The sequence below is a fragment of the Rhipicephalus microplus genome, chromosome 5, assembly GCF_043290135.1.
Source record: "Rhipicephalus microplus isolate Deutch F79 chromosome 5, USDA_Rmic, whole genome shotgun sequence".
NCBI classification, from domain to species: Eukaryota; Metazoa; Arthropoda; class Arachnida; order Ixodida; family Ixodidae; genus Rhipicephalus; species Rhipicephalus microplus.
The window spans coordinates 157672303-157692190 of record NC_134704.1 but is presented as its reverse complement, the minus strand read 5'-3'; the positions used below and the strand labels follow the sequence as shown (position 1 = coordinate 157692190).

Genomic DNA, 19888 nt, shown 5'->3' with positions numbered 1-19888 from the left:
GACAGCCTCACTGCACATAACATTGCAATTTGCCCACTATGAGTGCGAGAGCACGAGGCTGAGGCGAGGCGAAAGCGATGATAAGACCCTTCAGTTTGGCAGCACGAGGCGGACGAACGTCATGCCAGCATCTTATCTACAATTATTATTACTCCTAAAAATGCCAGCCTTGCTTCGTAAAACATTCGAATATGTTACTATCACGCTCATTGTTTCGCCTATGTGGCGAAACTGAATTTTTTTTGCATGTAAGAAAATGTGACCTTACCTTCTTGCGCTTTTGATCGTGCGACAAGCCAGCAGCCTCTGAGTCACGACTTGGTCCATGCAGCTCCGATACGCTGCCAGGCCTAATGTGCCGAAAAGGCAGGCCCATATGGTTTCGTCACTGGTCAAGTCGATGCTATAGCTGTGGAATAAGAGTAAATCATTCGGCCTATTTCTTTGAAGCTACAAAAAAAAAGAATTGAGCCCTCAAAGTGTTGCGTTCGACAGCGCACATATTGATCGACCATAAAAGGACTTTTACTGGATGGATGCCCTGTGTTTTATGAAGCTGGTATTGTTTTGAACATGCTATTCGTTAAAATAATTAGGAAGTGGAAAATGTGAAAAGTGGTAAAGACATAGTAGACGAAACTCCGCCATCATCAATTTATACTTCAAATAATTCTATCGAGAATATTGCAACTGTGTCGAAAAATTTAATCCTGTATATTAGTCAATATTTTTTTCTTTGCACTGCGCAGAAAAATACCAACGCACATCCAGTGGCGCAAAGGAGTAAAATCGGCAGGTCCCACGTACCTTGACAATCAATGTTATGCGAAGCATGTGAATGGGAGGTAACCGCGTTATAAATTTTGCTAATGAGCGACACGGTACGAAATAGCGCTATATATATGTATAGATGTACGCACAAACATTTGTTGAACAGTCGTACTTCTTTTATACAACCAGTAGGTTACGCTTGTGCCACCATACCAACAGCAACATGAACATGAGTATTATCAACACAGAACCGGTAAGCTGATATGTAACGCTTGTGCTGGAGAGAATAGTAGTCCTAGGCACTGCTATATAAAAGAACCTCAGTCGATGGCAATTCACTGCAAGTGACGGTCTCCCGATGAGACAGCTATATCATATGTAAGTTTATAAAACTGGATAGCCAGCATCGCTACCACAATAGACGTTTCACCAACATTGTACCTGAATGGTTCATTTTTCCTAAGCAGTACCGAGACGTAGCGTGTCTCTACATGAGATAGAATACTTGATCACACGCAGAATGCTTTGGTTGTATTTTTTCTGCTACCCTGATGCTCGTCAGGACAACGCTGCCGATGTGACTTTTTCTTCATGCTCTCGCAGTTAAATTACCTACTTCTGTTGTCGCCGTTCCTGAATACATATTAACTGTCAATCTGTGGCGTATACTCGTATACCAGTGCCGCCTGCAGATATGTGCCACTGTCTAGCGGAAAGTGTTTGGCAACGTACGCAATAGGATTAGGACATTATTCATGTCACGACTATAGCGAGCCACATTCGTCAAACTATTATTTTTCATAGTAATCTTGGTTCACCCTAATGGAAGGAGTGATCACGAGAGCACCCAGACTGCAGACGTAGGTGGTTATATAGATAAATAGATAGATAGATAGATAGATAGATAGATAGATAGATAGATAGATAGATAGATAGATAGATAGATAGATAGATAGATAGATAGATAGATAGATAGATAGATAGATAGATAGATAGATAGATAGATAGATAGATAGATAGATAGATAGATAAATAAATAGATAGATAGATAGATAGATAGATAGATAGATAGATAGATAGATAGATAGATAGATAGATAGATAGATAGATAGATAGATAGATAGATAGATAGATAGATAGATAGATAGATAGATAGATAGATAGATAGATAGATAGATAGATAGATAGATAGATAGATAGATAGATAGATAGATAGATAGATAGATAGATAGATAGATAGATAGATAGATAGATAGATAGATAGATAGATAGATAGAAAAAGTAAAGTGCCTGCAGTTCGCAAAGAAATTCTTCGAATTTAAAAGGCGTTTTTGTAGATTGGTCAAAACACTTTTTTGAGATTAAAAACAGCGCACACTTGCTGGAAAGCTTGGAAGCAACGTTCTTGTGGAGATTATTGCACTGCACCTGAAACAAAGAGTCGCCAACCACGTACTGCACACCCTTTCCCATTCAAAATGAACATGGAGTGAATGCATACTATACTCACGTGTTCGTTCCTCCAGAGCATATGAAAAACCTTAATGATGGTATGACAGTGCGGCATGCGATGTTTGCGGTATCGATGAAAATATCAAACACCTGCTGTGCCACTGTTCTTGATTGCGGCGACCTTTTTCTGTGAAGGTGCTATTACAGCACCATCCACATCCTTCGACCGCCCACAAGGCAGTGAAACCCTTTTATGACTTTTGAGGACGACGGATTTGAATTAACGCACCTCTGACTTACGGTGTAGTCCTACACGCTGCGATGACTTTACTGTCTGTTTCTTCCTTCTTTTTTCCCTTTCTCATCTTTATTGTCTACTTCCCAAGTCCCCAAGTGCAAGGTAGCCAACTGGATGTCTCTATGCTTAACCTCCCTGCCTTCTCCCTTTTGTTGCTTTCTTCCTTCCTACCTTCCCAATGTTGTTACATCGTGAACTTGTTAGCGTCCAATAGTCAAGAGAGAACTTCATTAAAAACATGATCTTAATGCATTACCTGTTGTGGTGGAATAGCAGGGTGGCAAAAACTTCCTTTAGTAGGACAACGACAGAGAATCAACACGTCGTTTCAAACCGAAAAGACGTGTTGATTATCTGTCGTCGTCTGAGTGCTAAGCGAGTGCTAAGGAAATTTTTTACCATTCTTAAATTATGACACAACAGTTTGCTCACGCACTGCTACTCGCATTACTCCAGCAGGAGAGAGTGAGCAAACTAGCCTTTTTTGGTGCCGAAACATGGGAGTCGTTCATTATCAAAAATAATAATGGTCTCTTTCTAACATTGGAGCACTTGGTGTTCGCCTAATCTTCATATAGCATCCATGAAAAATATCATCATCATGCAGGCGCTATCTCTCTCTCTTCGTCATTCATTCAACACTGTCTGCTTCATTCCCCGAGGATGCCCCCGGTGCGCGCTCACTCGCGAGCCAATTTCCCGGACGTGGAATGGAATAGCTTTGACGGGCGAGAAAACGCCTACCAAAAGAGATATAGAGGGAAATAAATAGATAGCAAGACAAGAAAGAAAGATAGAAATCTGAAAGAAATATGACTGCACATATATAAAGGCATAGAAAGAAATAGTCACAAAAGATAGGAAAGAGAGAGATAGGACAGAAAGAGATTAAAGTAGAAAAAGAAAGAGAAAGAAAAATTAGAGAGAGAAATGAAGAGATAGCAAGAGGAAGAGAGAAATAAAAAGGGTGAAATGAAAATGGAAAGAGAAAGAGGAGGGGAACCTGTTGTAAAATCACGTAAGCTGGTCCTGTCACATGTTCCCGGAAAATTTTAACCCAAACCACGTGATGCGAAATCTAGTGCTTCTTGTCACGTTACACGCTCCTGTCACAATTAGACAACAAGCGTCAATACCTCAATGAGAACTTCCAGAACCAATTAAAAAAAAGTGTGAGGGATGAACTTTGTAGTACCTGCGATGAAAACATGAACAAATTAAAGTCGACAAAAATACAACTTGCCACAAGCAGGGACGACACTTGCAACCTTCGAACAACGCGTCTGACGCACTGACAATTTAGCTATGGCGCCGCTAAACCTGTCTTCCGAATTATCTCTTATAGTATGTGTACACTATAATAGGTAAAAGAGCGCTCCATCTTCGCCTTCATGGCTACGATCGGAGCTGAATAATGTTCCCAGGTTCAAATACACAGGTGTTCACGAGGAACACTCGTGAAAGCGAGCATCGCTGACGGGCAGGCGAATCACTGCACCGCACTTCCTACAGCGTTAGCATGGCACCCGTGTAGGAACGCTCGCGCTGGTGAAGAGGGGAAGGGGGTGGAAAGATGACAGGGAAATCACTGTTCCAGCCCTAGTAAAGGTTCCGCGAGTCGGTCCATTATCCTTGAGGAAACGTAACAGAGTTTCGGTATAGCCTTCTGAAACTGTGATCGGTAACTCCAGATATATTCATGACAGTGAAGGCACTCTCACTTAGTTGATCTGAAGCAGTACGGAGGTGCAGCTTCTCTTTCGAATGAATCGGGCACAAACACGTAAATGTGCTCGGTAGTTTCATCGAAAGCACAGTCGTAGCACTCAGCATTGTCAGCCAATCTCAATAGCCTGATGAACGACGGGCATAAGCTTTCCTGTTTCGACAATATTCACGAAGTGAAAGTTGGGTGAATTTGTGTGTGTGTGTGTGTGTGTGTGTGTGTGTGTGTGTGTGTGTGTGTGTGTGTGTGTGTGTGTGTGTGTGTGTGTGTGTGTGCGTGTGTTTCTTGACGGCGGCATGGCAACAATTCCAGAGCTATACAGCAACGTTGCAGTGCTCGTACTATTGTTAGAGCTTGTTTCGTTGTAAACTTGAACACGTTGGTGCTATTTTCAGGCCTGTCCGCTAAAGGGTGACTGCTACAGAAGATTCGCGAATATAGTTACGCGAACACATAGTCTTTCAAGCTTAGCGATGGTCAGTAGAAAGCGGAGGAGGTGAGGAAATTGTATAGTACTAATGCACGCATAGACAACTCGCAGAAAGTTTCAAGGGTGATGTTTATTGCTGTGTGACCATGAGACCAGATCGTTATAAGTGACTCTGCGAAGAACAGTAATCACACAAGTGTTCGTCAAGTTGGAAAGCTCGTTTCTGATTTCAAAAGAATAAGACAATATTGTTATTAATCATTATTATTATTCTCATTATGGCATTTGTATAATTTACATGAATTTTTATATACAATTTTCGCTTTTTATTTTCGAAGACTACAACCGACTTACATGGGTCAAGTCGGTCGTAGTCACATATTTTTGGGGGGCTCAAACTGTATGGGGTGAAAAATGTCATTGCGGACGGACACGCAAGTTAGAAAACACGACAGGAAAGGACCGATGTGTTTCCATAAACTGTAAGCCATTCTTAAGAGGAGCGGCTTACTGGCGGGGCCACACTGGCCTTAGCCACCTGTTCATTCTTCATTACTTGTCGGTGGGGCAGGTTCGAGCTGGATAGAAGGTATGACAGGAGTCACCATTCACTTACTTTCCTATGTATCTCTGCCAGTCCAGACTGGTGAACGGCTGGACCATTGACTCAGGCCGGAAAGAATCAATGATTATCTTCAACACAACTGTAGTTGGCGCAACTAAAATGAAGAGGAACTGCATGCAGTCCGTCCAAACGACGCCTCGAAGCCCACCCTGTTGTGGAGAAAGCAAGCATTGCCTTTAATAGAGTGCGTCAAATCTAGAAAGCAGGAGCTGTACTTAAGACAATTGATGGGGGTGTTTCGGCCACATAACAATAATCGTCTTCTGAATTCCTTGCGTTTTTTATAAAGCTGGGCGCACGTCCCTTTTCTGTAAATAGATGTTAAAATTTGACAGCTACGTTAATAGCTACTCAATGGTATAAAGTTCCCATAAACATTGGTGTGTTTCTTTTTCGGGTACGAAGGCTACGTGATGATCCAGTTTAAGTTGAACTGCACCTCTAACCATCTCACAATTGTTGTTATATTCAGAGCATGCAAATAGTTGACTACGGAACAAAATGCATTGAAGCCCAAAAAGTTTGTACGAAATTGCTACATGCCTTTTATTGCCCATTTACCTGATATGAGTTCTTTTGATGTTATTTCTTGCCGAACTCCATGTAAAGTTTATTCACGAAATTGGAGGCCGATTTAGACAAAAACAGTTATCTCTGAAGTATATTATTATTAATATTATTATTATTATTATTATTATTATTATTATTATTATTATTATTATTATTATTATTATTATTATTATTATTATTATTATTATTATTATTATTATTATTATAATTATTATTTTATTTATTATTATTATTAAGTAACCTAAACAGCATTAATATTTTCACTAATGCTCATTTCAGCTTATAAGTGCTTTGGAGCATAAAGATTGCGCATACACGAAGTCTCAATCTAAAATCTCTTCATCCAAGAGTTCAAATTATATCGAACTCTCTCAGAACGCCCATATAAGCGGGACCACAGTTCACGTATTGAATTGTTTGAAAAAAAGCGCCTCTGACAGGCCAGCTGAGCTTTAGAAGTATGTACACGATCGGCCCAACAAAAACTAGAGAGTACTTGACGCTTCTGAACTGAAAGGGTGTAGGAGAGCATGCCTTCACTAACTGTTGTGCCGCTTGTTTCTCGTCTGTTTATAAGACTTGATACTCTCGCACTGAGACTTAACAAAAGCCAAAGACAGTTATCATACCTAATATTATGTCGCTAGATCAAAATCTCTTTTTGTGCCCTTGAAACAATCCTCATCATGGTGCCCAGATCACATACGCCACCCCATATTAGATGGTAGCATGTGTGTCCGAGTACTGACTACGATAACTGACAACATTATGAACACTTTCGCACTCCCTAGCTTGTATAGAAAGACTGATCACATTTTTCCAGTATTTTAGATCGAGCACTAAAGCTTATATTTACGATTAATATTCGTTTTTATAATGTGGTACATAAAAGATATTCGAGCATTCTCTTCACACTATATTGTTTCTAGTGTGAAAAACTCTTCGATTGCTAATGAACATCGGTTTCTCGCTGGCGGATCAACTACCACAAACTTTTCTAGTGTTAGGACGCAAACATCCCCAATTGTTTCTCAAAGACACAGGTTGAGATGGTCTACTGTGACCTGAGCAAGGCTTTTGACATAGTTAGCCGATCACTTATTATGCGTAAATTTAAGCACTTTGATGTTGACAGGTCGGTTGTGAATTTCCTCATCATCTAGCTATCTGTGTAACAGATCTGTTAAGTTGCCGTGAATGGCCAAACGTATTTTTTGTACAAAATTACTAGTGAGTCTCTCAAGAGTCCTTATTAAGTCCACTCCTATTTGCAATTTACGTTATTGATTTTTTTCGTTTGTAATTCTTTTCTCTTGTATGCACATGAGATTACAATGCTTGAGGGCATTTGTTCAGACAACGGCTGCCGCTTGCTGCAGTCAGATTAGCGTTCTTTTTCCGAAGGATGCAACAGCAGCAACCTTTTTCTGAATACCTATAAATCTAAATGCGTGAGTGCCGCTCGCAAAACATCCAGATGGTCATTGCCACACCCGATCAATTCTTTCTCATTGTGAAAAGTTTATGAGATCAATGATCTTTCTTTTTTTCCTTTTGTTTTTCACAGAACGTTACAACTTTCTTTTCACACCAAGCATGCTGCTGCGCGTGGCCTCCGCTATCTCGGCTGTATTTTGAAGAATATTTCAAGAATTCAGACAGCTTCAGAGAACTCTCGAATTCTAAGGACATTCAAAACATTAGTACCCCCGCAGAACACCCGCAGTCTGCTGAGGTTACTAAGGGTTCCGGGACACTGTGGATTAAGATTAAATGGACTGGCCGATTCCTTAGCACGAACTGCACTTGATGGCCCAGTTTTATCCATACTGACAGATGTTGAAAATATTACAGCAATAAGATATCGAAAATCAGCAATCTCCACTGATATGATAGAAAAAGTAACTACATGGACAGAATATAATTACATCAAGTTTCCATAGCCACCCCACTGGAGCCAGTCCAGAAAGCTCGAAGTTTTAGTTACTAAATTTCTTTGGGACGTTAAACCCCACATATCATAATTACTAAATTTTGATGTTGTGTCCCCACCCTAAACCTGTATCTACACAGAGCTGGTCAGACAACATCACCCCTCTGCGCATTCTGCGGAAAAATGGAATCACTAGAGCATTATTTTTTGTATTGTCACCACTACGCTATACTTCGAAAAAAGTTACTAGTTACTCCATTTCTGAAAACACGCGTTAGATTGACGGCGTAAACTGCGCTAAGCTTTGGTGCCTCAGTTTTGGGACATTGCCACGGGGATGCTTTCAATGCCCTTTGCGATTATATTCAGGCAATCAAGCGTATACCTTTGTGATCTTCAATCAAATAATTATTATTTATTACTCCCCATGGCAAAGTGAACTAAACGCAGCTGAGTGGTAATCACAACACCTGAAATCTCAAAATTGCTCAACCTCACTTTTCTATTTTTTTTCTCGTTTGCACTCTTTTTATGTGGTTTACCTTACATTAGTCATATTATAATACAAATTCATTACACATAATTAAAATGATCACAGAAAAACTGCACTACATTTTCTAGGCCAATCTCCCTGAGTGGGTATGAGCCATCATCTCAGGGAAACAAACAAACAAACAAACAAACAAACAAAAAGGCTGCGTTGCCGGGTACCAAATCTAAATTTCTATAAACACAGGTCTGCTCAGACACCTTCGCCACTGTGTGCATTCTGTGATGAACTGGAAACAATAGACCATTTCGTTTTGACCTGCAGGCGGTTTAACACGTTACGAAAAACCCTATTAGAAATACCTTTGCGTGGCATTGGTATGAACTTATCTCTGTCTGTCATTTTGTCTTTTGGAGCTTCCATTTCTGGTTTCTGTAATGGCACAGTATGCGCGGCCGTCCGGGACTATATTGATGAAACTAATAGGTTGACTAATTAACCAGTTTCATTATCTTAACATGTACACATTATTATATACGTATAAAATCAGATTATTGCTCTATTCTAAGAATAAATTTGTTTATGTAAATATTTGTATGCATTACATTAAGCACCACACTTGCCTATAGGCTATCGGTAATCTTTCTGTTATACCTCCATCATTCTAAATCTGAACAGTAAATTTTAAAGCCACTCGATTCTTGGCCACTCCCCCACAGTGGGTATGCGCCACTAACAATAGGAGAACAACAACAACAACAACAACAACAACAACAACAAACACCTCTCATGTCGCCATCCAGAAAATTTTACACGCATACATGCCTTTCTCAACTTCAGTACGCCTTCTTGATTTCAAATGGAGCTGCATAATACAGCAGCAGCATTACTAAACGTGTCCAGCAAAACTTTCGAGGCGCACACATTCATCGCTTCGCAATAGAAATTAGCCAGTATGTCGTTCTAATACTCAAGCATTATTATCACTGTCATCAGTTTACTGTCGACAAAATAGTGCTCATATTCTACATATTAGTTATTTACAAGCTAAATCACGATATTATATCCTGCCCGTACTTCTCCGTCGTGTTAGTTTTCGAATTCCGCGTAAGTTACCCAGAGAGACTAGAACGTTTCATGCACCCGACCATACCTTTTTTTTATATATATCGCTGTGTCCTAACGAAGCACAAAGTCTCTATATTGCTTATTTTTTTATCTTGATATTTTTATTATTACAATGCCATTGTTTTTGTCCAAGCTTTGCATGGTCTCAATATAGTTTTGTACAATTTACCAATTCTGCCCATCTTCGTCTTATATCCAGTCTTCCACCTAGATGTATATATGCAATGTCGATTTTTTTTTCCAGTCGCCTTCACTATTTATAGTGTTGCCTCATTTCATTTTTCTTTTTCTGTGTTGATTTCCTTTTGTCTTTGAATTTGTGCTGGTTTATTTGTATTTTCTTCTGAAGACTGTTTGTATTTACTTGTTTTTTGCGTGCACCTTCACGAATATCTTACGGTTGTTCTTGGGCGCATTTATAGATTCATTGGTTCATTGATTGATGCATTAATCGATCAATCGATCGATCGATTTAATTATTTATTTATTTATTATTTATTTATTTATTCATTGACATACCCGGCTCACTCAGTGGTACCTCATTCTAGTTCAAAATATGGTTATGCTTGCATTTTTCGTAGCACAAGTCTACTGGTGCTACCCACTAAGGGTTAATTTCCTGCTATTCGACCAGCCGACCTGCCATAACTTCACTTTTTTTTCAGTAGGTCGCACAAAACAGTACATCGATCATTCATACAACACCTGCTGCTCGGCAACAGTGTCCACCGGAAGCTTCAGGAAATGATGCATTATATGCTGTGATTATGGTTCACCTGATGTATAAGGGCAGCTGTATAAAAGCTTAAAGCTCGTCAACTGTTGGCGAATGAATGAATTAATAGGTGTGGGGGTACATCCGTATGCCAATAACAATATTCTCGTCTATAGAAATAGAAGCAGAGACTAGGTGGCAAATACAATCAGCCGCTGAGCATTATCACATATCTCATGTCACCTTATGAGCGTTATCGTTCATTTAGGAAGGTAGTTAGGTTGCACAAGCTCTGTCTATCATAATGTAGTTCAAGGGGTCTAAAGTACCGAAATCGTTTCAGCTAGCGTCACCAAATTTACTCCCGCTTGGTCTGGGACAGGGAAGAAAGTTGAAACGCGAATCATAGGGGTTGGGGAAGGCATGTATGACAAAACGCCACCTAGACCTGTCACTGAGACAGCGCTTCACCACATGTTACGTACGATTCTTTCCTGAAGCATTTGTGGCGTCTAGAATAGAGAAACATGTCAATACTTCTCACCAGAATCACACAAACCTGGATGATGATTATGATATATCGAGAAGTTTTTCCCTCGGATATGTTTAAACACATGGTGTTCACTAGGGTAGCTTGTTGGGCAAGTTTGTACATATTTTTGGTGGGAATACCAGCAGTATACATCTTCCCTGTCTTTGTCTCGTTTTCTTGTCTCAATTGATTTTACTTCATTTGGTACTGTTAGCATTCCCACTAAGACATTGCGACCACAAAGGGGTGGCTCACGAAAAAAAAAAACATGCTCGAGACCAGTCCTGTTCAGCAGCTTACCCACTATTGGTATGCTGCATGGGTGCATTATTTATTACATACTTTTTAATTATATTTCGCCAATCACGATTGACGAATAAAAATTGCTTCTACAAATTAACAAAATCCCAAATATTTTATACAATCTGAAGCCACGGTCTGCTAGCAGAACATACACGGGTCGCATGTTTGAGACCCCTTACGTGGTTGCTTAGCACGGACAGCAGAGCGGCTGCTAGTTCTATTGATTCACGCTTACCAGTGCCGTGTAGAGAGTCCCTGTTATTCCAATGATGACGTTACACCAAAATAGCGGTGCGTTCAGTGCTGCAAAATAATGAGGTACTTTAGATGTTCAAAAACAAAGGTGACAAAAATCTCGAGGTGGTATGAATAGTTCCCGAGAAAGTCATTTTTCTGCAAATGCAAAGAAGGAGCTCCGTGCACATCTTGTTGGCATGTCCTAGATTCTGCTTCTGCCAAGCAAAAATGCGTGCAATAAATGCTCACGTACGCATAGTATATGCAACTCTCAAAACAGTCGCTTAAGAACAATAACGAATGTATATGTTAGTATACTTTCTTATAACGTATAGTTTCTTTCCAATGGATATAATGAATTATTCTTACCAACCTCGTAAACGCAAGAGAGATTCAATATTACCTTACATATTGTTACGGAGATATATGAATGGGTGCGCAAAGAAAGTGTGGCCGTGTTTTTTTTTTGCTATTTTGTACTCTGCCTTTATTCAATATGCCTTGCTGATTTTACATCTGTACTTTAAGCAGAGTTAGTACTTGGTTTACCTTTTAGAAGGGGGTTAGTTATTTTTCACAATCATCTTCATTTATTCAATGAACCTTACTTAGAAGTCCTACTAGATTGTGGTACGGGCAAAAGGCCCCACCTAGGTGATGGCCACGAGTTTTTCAGTCCTGGCGGCTTCGTCGGCCAGCTGGATAGCCCAAAGTTGGCCTTCCAGGGCATATAAGTGCAACACAGTATTCCAGCGCACGCGGTGGCGATCGCTAGAGGATGCGTCCCCAGTCTTGTTCGTTATCCTTCGATATTCTTGGAGCATGTGCTCTCGAGTGGCTCTGCAAACACTGCTCTTCCATTCTTATGTCTTGCGTATGTCTGAGTAAATAATGTCTAAAATCGCTAGGTTCCTATATCTTCTGGTCTGTGCCACCAGTCGAAACACTGCGTTTTATTTATACGAGCAAGTGATTTGATATGTGTGGTTTAACGTTCCAACACCGTCATATGACTATGAGAGACATCGTAGGGGAGGGCTCCGGAAATTTCGACCACCTGGGGTTCTTTAACGTGCACCCAAATCTGAGCACACGGGCCTACAACAATTTCGCATCCATCGGAAATGCAGCCATTGCAGTCGGGATTCGATCCCGCGACCTGTGGGTTAGCAGCCAAGTAGCTAAGCCACTAGACCACCACGGTGGGGTGATATATATACAAGCAAGTCTCGGTGAGGTGAAGGTAGAAGGTATGTTTGCAATTCGTAGTGTTGTATGATATTGACACAAGCATGTAGTTGGTTTCTGGCTGTTGCGTGGCAAGTATCATCATTACTTGGGCGTGTCGAATGATTTGGTCGGCAGAATTACGACGAAAAGCTCGCGCTGCTCAGCCGAAGCTGTTCTGCTGTTTCCTACACTGTTACTTGCACTGATTTCATTATCGTGACAAACTGGTGGAGGTGCTGGGCACAATTCCTATTCGCTAGTTTTAACTCAAGCCGCTTCAAGCTTCTGCCACTATTTCAACAATTCCGGAGAAATACCTGGCACTTTGCGTCAGGCGCCACTTGCTGGGACTACCTCCTGAATTCGGTTCCTTAAACTCGGCAAGGATGACCACCACAACGGCAAGTCAGACACAAGAGAGCAACGTAGACCAACTCCCATACACCCCAAGCGTCGTCTACAAAGCACGCATCATGAAGCCGTTTCACGGTGATGTGCTTGAGGACGTAGATGACTGGCTAGACCACTTCAATCGGGTCACAGCCGCCAACGAATGGAATGACACCAATAAGCTTCGCTATGCCTATTTCGCACTTGAAGACTATGCTTGCATCTGGTATGAGAACCATGAGTCATCAATCACCAACTGGCAAAAATTTCTGCGACAGCTATGCCAGACATTCAGAAATATCGAAAGGAAAGAAAAAGCCGAGCAGGCGCTGCAGAGCCCGGTTCAGAAGCGAAAAGAAAACGTGGCTATGTCTGTCTAAGACATGTCATGCTTGTTCAAGCGCGCTGACCCAGTGATAGACGAAACAAAAAAGTTCGACTCCTCCTGCGGGTTGTCAAGGAGCAACTTTTTGCTGGACTCATATGCAAGCCTTGTACCACTGTCGATGAGTACATCACGGAAGCTACTGCCACGGAACGGGCACTTCAGCAACGCTATCTACAGTACGACCGTTAAGCTTCTGTCGCCGCGGTATCACCTTTCACCTGTGGACAGGACTTATCAGCACTCCCCTAGATTGTGCGGAGCGTGGTCCGCGAGGAGATCGAAAAAGTTCGTCCCACTTCTACTCACCCAAGTGCGACTATCCTGGGAGACATTATTCGCGATGAACTGAGGAATTAGTCCCAACCATTGCTCCCAATGCGTGCGGAAGCTCCTGCTCTGTCTTACGCCGAAGAATTGAGGAGTCCTCAATCTTCTACCGGACGCCAGCCGCTCTCTACTTTCTCACTATCGCCCCGTCTTTTCGCACCTGCAAATAACTACGAGAACACTTTCCAATATGACGTTCCGCGTGAAGTCACCCGTAAATTGGACGTATGGCGCACATCTGACGACAGGCCCCCTTGCCACCACTGCGGTGAAGCAGGCCATCTGTATCGCTAATGTGCGGATCGCAGGATGGGCCTTCAGGGGTTTCACCTTAACGCGCGTAGACCCAGCAACGGGGAGCGTCCTCGCGAGATTCAGCAATACCTAGCAGCGCAGCAGCCGTTTCCTCCTGCACAAAGCCACCGGCCACGCTCACCTTCTCCTCGGCGCCTCGGCTCACCTAGTCGTTACGCCACGTTCTGTGGAGTATGAAACATGTCTCCAAGTCCTGGCCCACGCTAGGAAAACTAAGGCCAGCGGCCTATGGGGGGTGCTGTTGACCGAACTGACAAACATCCTCCTCCACGGCACGTGTACGACACCGATACCTCTGTCACAAAATTTTCTGAACGTAACGCAGCATTTTTCGGCGATATTTCTATAACCGTCGACAATCACTCGGCCACCGCACTCGTGGATACCGGAGCCGATTACTTCGTTATGAGTGGTGACTTCGCGGCTGCTCTCCGAAAAGTGGTAACGCCATGGAACGGTCCGCAGCTCCGTTCCACGGGTAGTCATCTAGTGACGCTGGTTGGGAAGTGCACTGCCCGAGTACTTATTGGCGCTTCGACCTTTATCGGGACTTTCGTAGTACTGCGGGAATGCTCCAGGCAGGTCATCTTGAGATTGGACTTCCTTCGAGAATATGGAGCTATTATAAATCTCCGAGAATCGCTGGTGACGTTTTCACGTAACGAACATTTTTCAAGATTGTGAATCGCGTATGATGGCGTTGCGTGTATCCGACGATTCAGTGACAGTACCGCCCCGTCACAGTGTTCTGGTCAACGTGCTGAGTGACATCAACCGAACGACTCTCGGAGTTGTGGAAGGCAATGTGTCCGCGCTCTTGTCTCGTCAAGTATGCATCGCCCGTGGTCTCATAGAACTAACACAAGAGCCTGCGAAAAATCTATTAACTAATTTCAGTCATCAATACCAGCACTTCATGAGGCAGTGTGCCATCACTTACTTCGAAAAAATCAGACACTCAAAAGCCAGCTTATCACTCGCGCAACTCTCTTCGGGTCCTCACGACGACAAACAGTCCCCGGTTAAGCTTGACGTGAATTGTGCACTGTCGATTTCAGAGCAAGACTATCTTCGCTCCCTCCTGCTTTCGTTCAATGATTACTTTGCCACGACGTCTAAAATCAAACACCCATCGCGAAGCACGGAATCATAACAGAGCCCAACGTAAGGCCTATTCAACAACATACTTATCGAGTTTCTCGCAGAGAACAAGACGCCATCCACGACCAAGTGCAACAAATGCTTGCTGACGACATCATTCAGCCATCTACAAGCCCATGGGCATAACCGGCTGTGTTGGTTTAAAAAAGACGGCACATTGCGTTTCTGTGTTGATTATCGCAAACTGAACACCATGACAAAGAAAGACGTTTATCCGCTTCCTCGCATCGACGACTCACTCGACCGCCTTAGAAACACCCGATAATTTTCATCCATAAATGTACGCAGTGGATATTCGCAAATTGAGGTGAATGAGCGTGACCGGGAAAAGACTGTCTTCATTACCCCTGCCATGCTCTTCGAATTCAAGGTGCTTCCTTTTGAACTGTGCTCTGCTCCCGCAACTTTTCAACGAATGATGGACACAATTTTGTCCAGTCTCAAGTGGCAATCGTGTCTTGTCTATTTAGATGACGTCGTCGTTTTTTCATTGACTTTCGAGCAGCCCATTCAGCGTCTTTGTGCAGTACTTGAGGCGCTACGAACAGCTGGCCTGTCGCTCAAGCACGAAAAATGCCACTTCTCCTACGAGGAGCTCAAGTTTCTCGGCCATGTGGTCAGCAGTGACGGAATTCGCCCAGACCCCAAGAAAACACTGGCTGTCGCTGCCTTCCCGACACCGACGAACAAACACGACGTACGCCGTTTTCTGGGTCATTGTGCGTACTATTGTCGCTTCGTTCCAAACTTTTCAAAAATAGCAGAACCCTTAAACCAACTCACGAGAGACAACATTGCTTTTGTGTGGGCCGCAAAACAACACGAAGCTTTTTGCGAGCTATGACGACACTTCGAGACTTCGCCAATCGTGGGTCTTTTCGACGAAAATGCTGACACTGAAGTGCATACAGATGCAAATAATGTCAGCCTCGGAGCCGTCCTTGTGCAATGGCAGGAAGGTATTGTATGAGTGATTGCTTACGCTAGTCGTACGTTATCATCGGCTGAAACGAACTATTCCGCCACAGAAAAGGAGTGCCTGGCTGTCGTGTGGGCCATAGGCAAGTTTCAACTATATTTGTACGGGCGACCATTCAAAGTAGTCACCGACCACCATTCGTTGTGCTGGCTTGCAGGCTTCAAAGACCCCTCAGGCCGCCTAGCTCGATGGAGTCTTCGCTTACGAGAATTTTACGTTACGGTGGTTTACAAGTCAGGACGAAAGCACACCGATGCTGACTGCCTATCACGTGCCCCAGTCGAGTCGATTCCTCCTGACCACACTGACGATGAAAATTTTCTCATGGCTGCCACAGCGTCCAACTTGGCTCAGAAACAGCGCAATACCACAGAACTTCGCCCGATCATCGACTTTCTCGAGGAAAAGCTTGAACAGCCGCCACGAACATTCAGGCGCACGATTTCATAAATTTTCCTTCGTGACAACGTCCTGTACAAGCGGTGCTTTAATTCCAACGCTCGAACCAGCCTACTGCCGTACCATCTTTAAGGCGTGCATCCTTAAGGCGTGCCATGACGAACCATCTTACGGGTATTTAGGGTTCACGCGTACTCGGGCACGTATCCGCCACACGTACTACTGGCCCAAACTGTCCCGTACGGCCAAGCACTACGTCAAAACCTGCCGAGACTGTCAGCGTCGCAAAACTCCGCCCATGAAATTTGCTGGTCTTTTACACCCTGTGGAGCCACCCCGAGAACCGTTTCAAGAAGTTGGCATGAACCTGCTAGGTCCATTTCAAAATCTTCAGCGGGCATTCGCTGGATAATAATTGCGACTGACTATTTAACCCATTACTGTGAAACACGAGCACTCCCACGCGGTACGGCAAGTGATGTCGTGTATTTCTTCATTCATGCTGTCGTCTTTCGCCATGGTGCACCGGCCGTGGTTCTAACCGACAGAGGCACGGCCTGCATTGCACAACTGCTAGAAGAAGTGATGACACTCAGCGGCACCGTACATCACCGAACGACAGCTTACCATCCACAAGCTAACAGATTAACAAAACGGCTCAATAAGACCATCACAGACATGGTTTCCATGTATGTCGACGTGGACCATAGTAACTGGGACAGTGTCCTCGCTTTCGTAACTTTCGCATATAACACCACTATGCAAGAAACTACAGGCTTTACACTTTTCGCCTGCTTCACTGCCGCGAAGTTACTACGATGTTAGACGCCATGCTTTTACCTGATGCCTTTACGATCACCTCTAAAAATGCTTACCAATATGCACAGCGCGCGAAAGAAGCTCGACAACTAGCTCACTTCCGCATTCGCTCTCAGCAACAACACGATGCTCATAGGTGCAACCTTCGCCACAGAGAATGAACCTACCATCCCGGAGATAAAGTGTGGCTTTGTAGTACCGTACGTCAACGCGGCCGCTCTGAGAAACTCTTACGTCGTTATTTTGGCCCTTACCGGGTTCTTCAGCGCCTCAGTTATGTACACTACGAAGCTATCGCAGAGCCCAGCGTGTGGTCCTCCCGTCATGGAGGGCAGCCAGACATCATCCACGTGGCTATAGGATGAAGCCATATTACTCACGCCGAAGACTTGCTCTTGCCTTCATACATCTGAAAGCGTCGAGTCGGTTCTTTTCGAGAGAGGGAGTAATGACACGAGCATATAGTGGGTTTCTGGCTGTTGCGTGGCTAGTATCATATTTCCAAGAGCGTGTCGAAGGATTTAGTCGGCAGAAAGACGACGATAAGCTCACGCTGCTCAATCGAAGCTGTTCAGCTGTTAGCTACACTGTTACTTGCACTGATTTTATTCACGTGACAATATCATGAAATCTCTTCCTGCGATCAATCTGTACGGTCCTCTCGTACGCATCTATCCTCGTTCTGGAAAGACGCTAAAATAGTACGTTTACGTCTTCTGTCTGTGATGCTGCTAAGGAAATCGCTGTATTTTCCACAGTCTTGACTTTTGCGGTGCTTGCGGCAAATCCCCTTTTGAATTCCTTTCCTCATCAATTACAACTGCTGTAAAGCGTTGGCCGTGCTTCCACCTGGTCATGTCACCAAAAACTTCACAGAGTGCTTTTGCATTCAATGATCTGCTTTATTGTCTACCTTTATGATATACGGAGCGAAACAATCATTCTATACTGAAATACTAAAAGGCTCGTGCCATCAAGGAAGAAAAATCGGGTCAGAACAGAGAAGGCGTACCAACAAGCCCAAAAAGAGTTTTTTTAGTTATTATCATTTTACACCTGATACTATTAACGTGCCAGATTACCTTCTCAAAATCCCGATTTCAATTCACAAGTATATTCACTATCTTGTGACTCACGATTTTGCACTTGACGTGGGTACCAGGTAACTCTGGTCTGTTTAAAAAGAAAAAAAAATATTTTCACATGCCGTATAAAAAAAGCACTTATTTATAGCCTCAGACTTTTTCTTCTCGAGGATCCATACTCGCTTGAATAATATTCTGTTAAATGTCAACATGCGCATCTGTACTGTTCGCATCTGTATAATAAGAATGGGATATTTGCTGAAGTAATAAGTAATTTTTCAATTTACAAACCTTACATACTGTTTTAGCCATAGTATAGTAGCCGGTAGAATTAGTATTTACCATACAACAAAGTAAGTTAGTTAGCCCTCTCTTGCCTTTCAAAAGAGAAAGCGCATACTATCTTTGGAGGGCTACATGTTAGACAGCAGAGTAGCACCCTGTCCGATCTCACGCACAAGTAAAACACCTCCGAATTACACAGTTAGCTCTGAAACTATCGAAAGCTATAACGACGCGCTAAGTTCGAAAATTTCAACTGTGTCATCAGATGCCACTGCTTGTGTGAGCAAGAAGGCATGCTACTCAAGCCACGTTTACTTCACATCGTAGTAAGGTTTTACACTAGAGACAGGCAAAAGCCCGTCGGCTTGTGCAGGAGCAAACACAATCACTGTACGATACTACACATTTCGGTGTCGAAGAAACTGATTTTATAGCCACATCGCTTATGATGTCATTCCGCTTCAACACCAAGTGTTGAATTTGCACAGAGCTTCTCTATGCGAGCGACCATATTGTGCTAACTACTCAGCACAAGCAAGCCTAAGCCGTAAACTCGAGAAGTTTTATTGCGAAAGCCTCAGATGACTCATCACGCATACGGGTTTATAATAAAAACAGGAAATAAAATACTCTTATTACAGGTTTTCTTCGTCATTTGCTTTCTGTTAATCCAAGTGAACCTCTTCAATTACTGTGCGCCATGTGCTGCTAACAGCACCAACGACAAAACCCGGCTATTTTGAAAGGCTGTCATTTTAAAGATGTCTGTCAGGCCTTCGTAATCTATCCTTCAAATAGTTTAAAATTATTTACTTACTAATATGAACGACAAAAATCTTGCCTATATATGCCCCTAACACGCAGTTTCGCAGAAAAATACCAGTTTGATAAGGCACGGGCGTCTTTAAAAAAAAATCATCTTTTGGAACAGATTTACCTGTGACCAGAGTGAGCGAGGCTGCGAAAATTGAGACAGCGCCCACAGTTTGCTGCAAAAGAAGCATATCCAAGAGTTAGCTACAAAGAAACTAAATGTCTAAGCCATTATAAACGCTTATTTGCACTCGTTCAGAAAAAAAATGTGAGCTACACAGTCATAAAAGAGAAGTTCACTGTACAGTTCTTGTTGTTTTTGTTTGTTTTTTTTTAATTGTGCACAAAGTATTGATTTGGGGAAGCTTAGCTGTTCGAAGATCTTACACATAAAAAAAACATATACGGGAGCATGCGAAAACTGAGCAACGCTAACCAGGCTGTTTCAAACATGAAAAAAAACGCAGTAAGACCTATTCCTATGAAC

The 19888-nt window shown here is 42.8% G+C and overlaps 1 protein-coding gene across 1 annotated transcript in view; it reads right to left on the bottom strand.

Annotated features, from left to right (window-relative positions):
* LOC119174148 (sodium-coupled monocarboxylate transporter 2-like) overlaps positions 1-19888 on the bottom strand; it is a 58382-nt gene that overhangs the window by 15657 nt on the left and 22837 nt on the right. The window contains exons 3-6 of the mRNA XM_075894644.1: positions 19526-19577; positions 11209-11276; positions 5294-5451; positions 269-409 (exon numbers count right to left, since the gene is read on the bottom strand). Of these exons, the coding sequence (XP_075750759.1) occupies positions 269-409; positions 5294-5451; positions 11209-11276; positions 19526-19577 (419 nt within the window). The remainder of the gene's footprint in view (positions 1-268; positions 410-5293; positions 5452-11208; positions 11277-19525; positions 19578-19888) is intronic.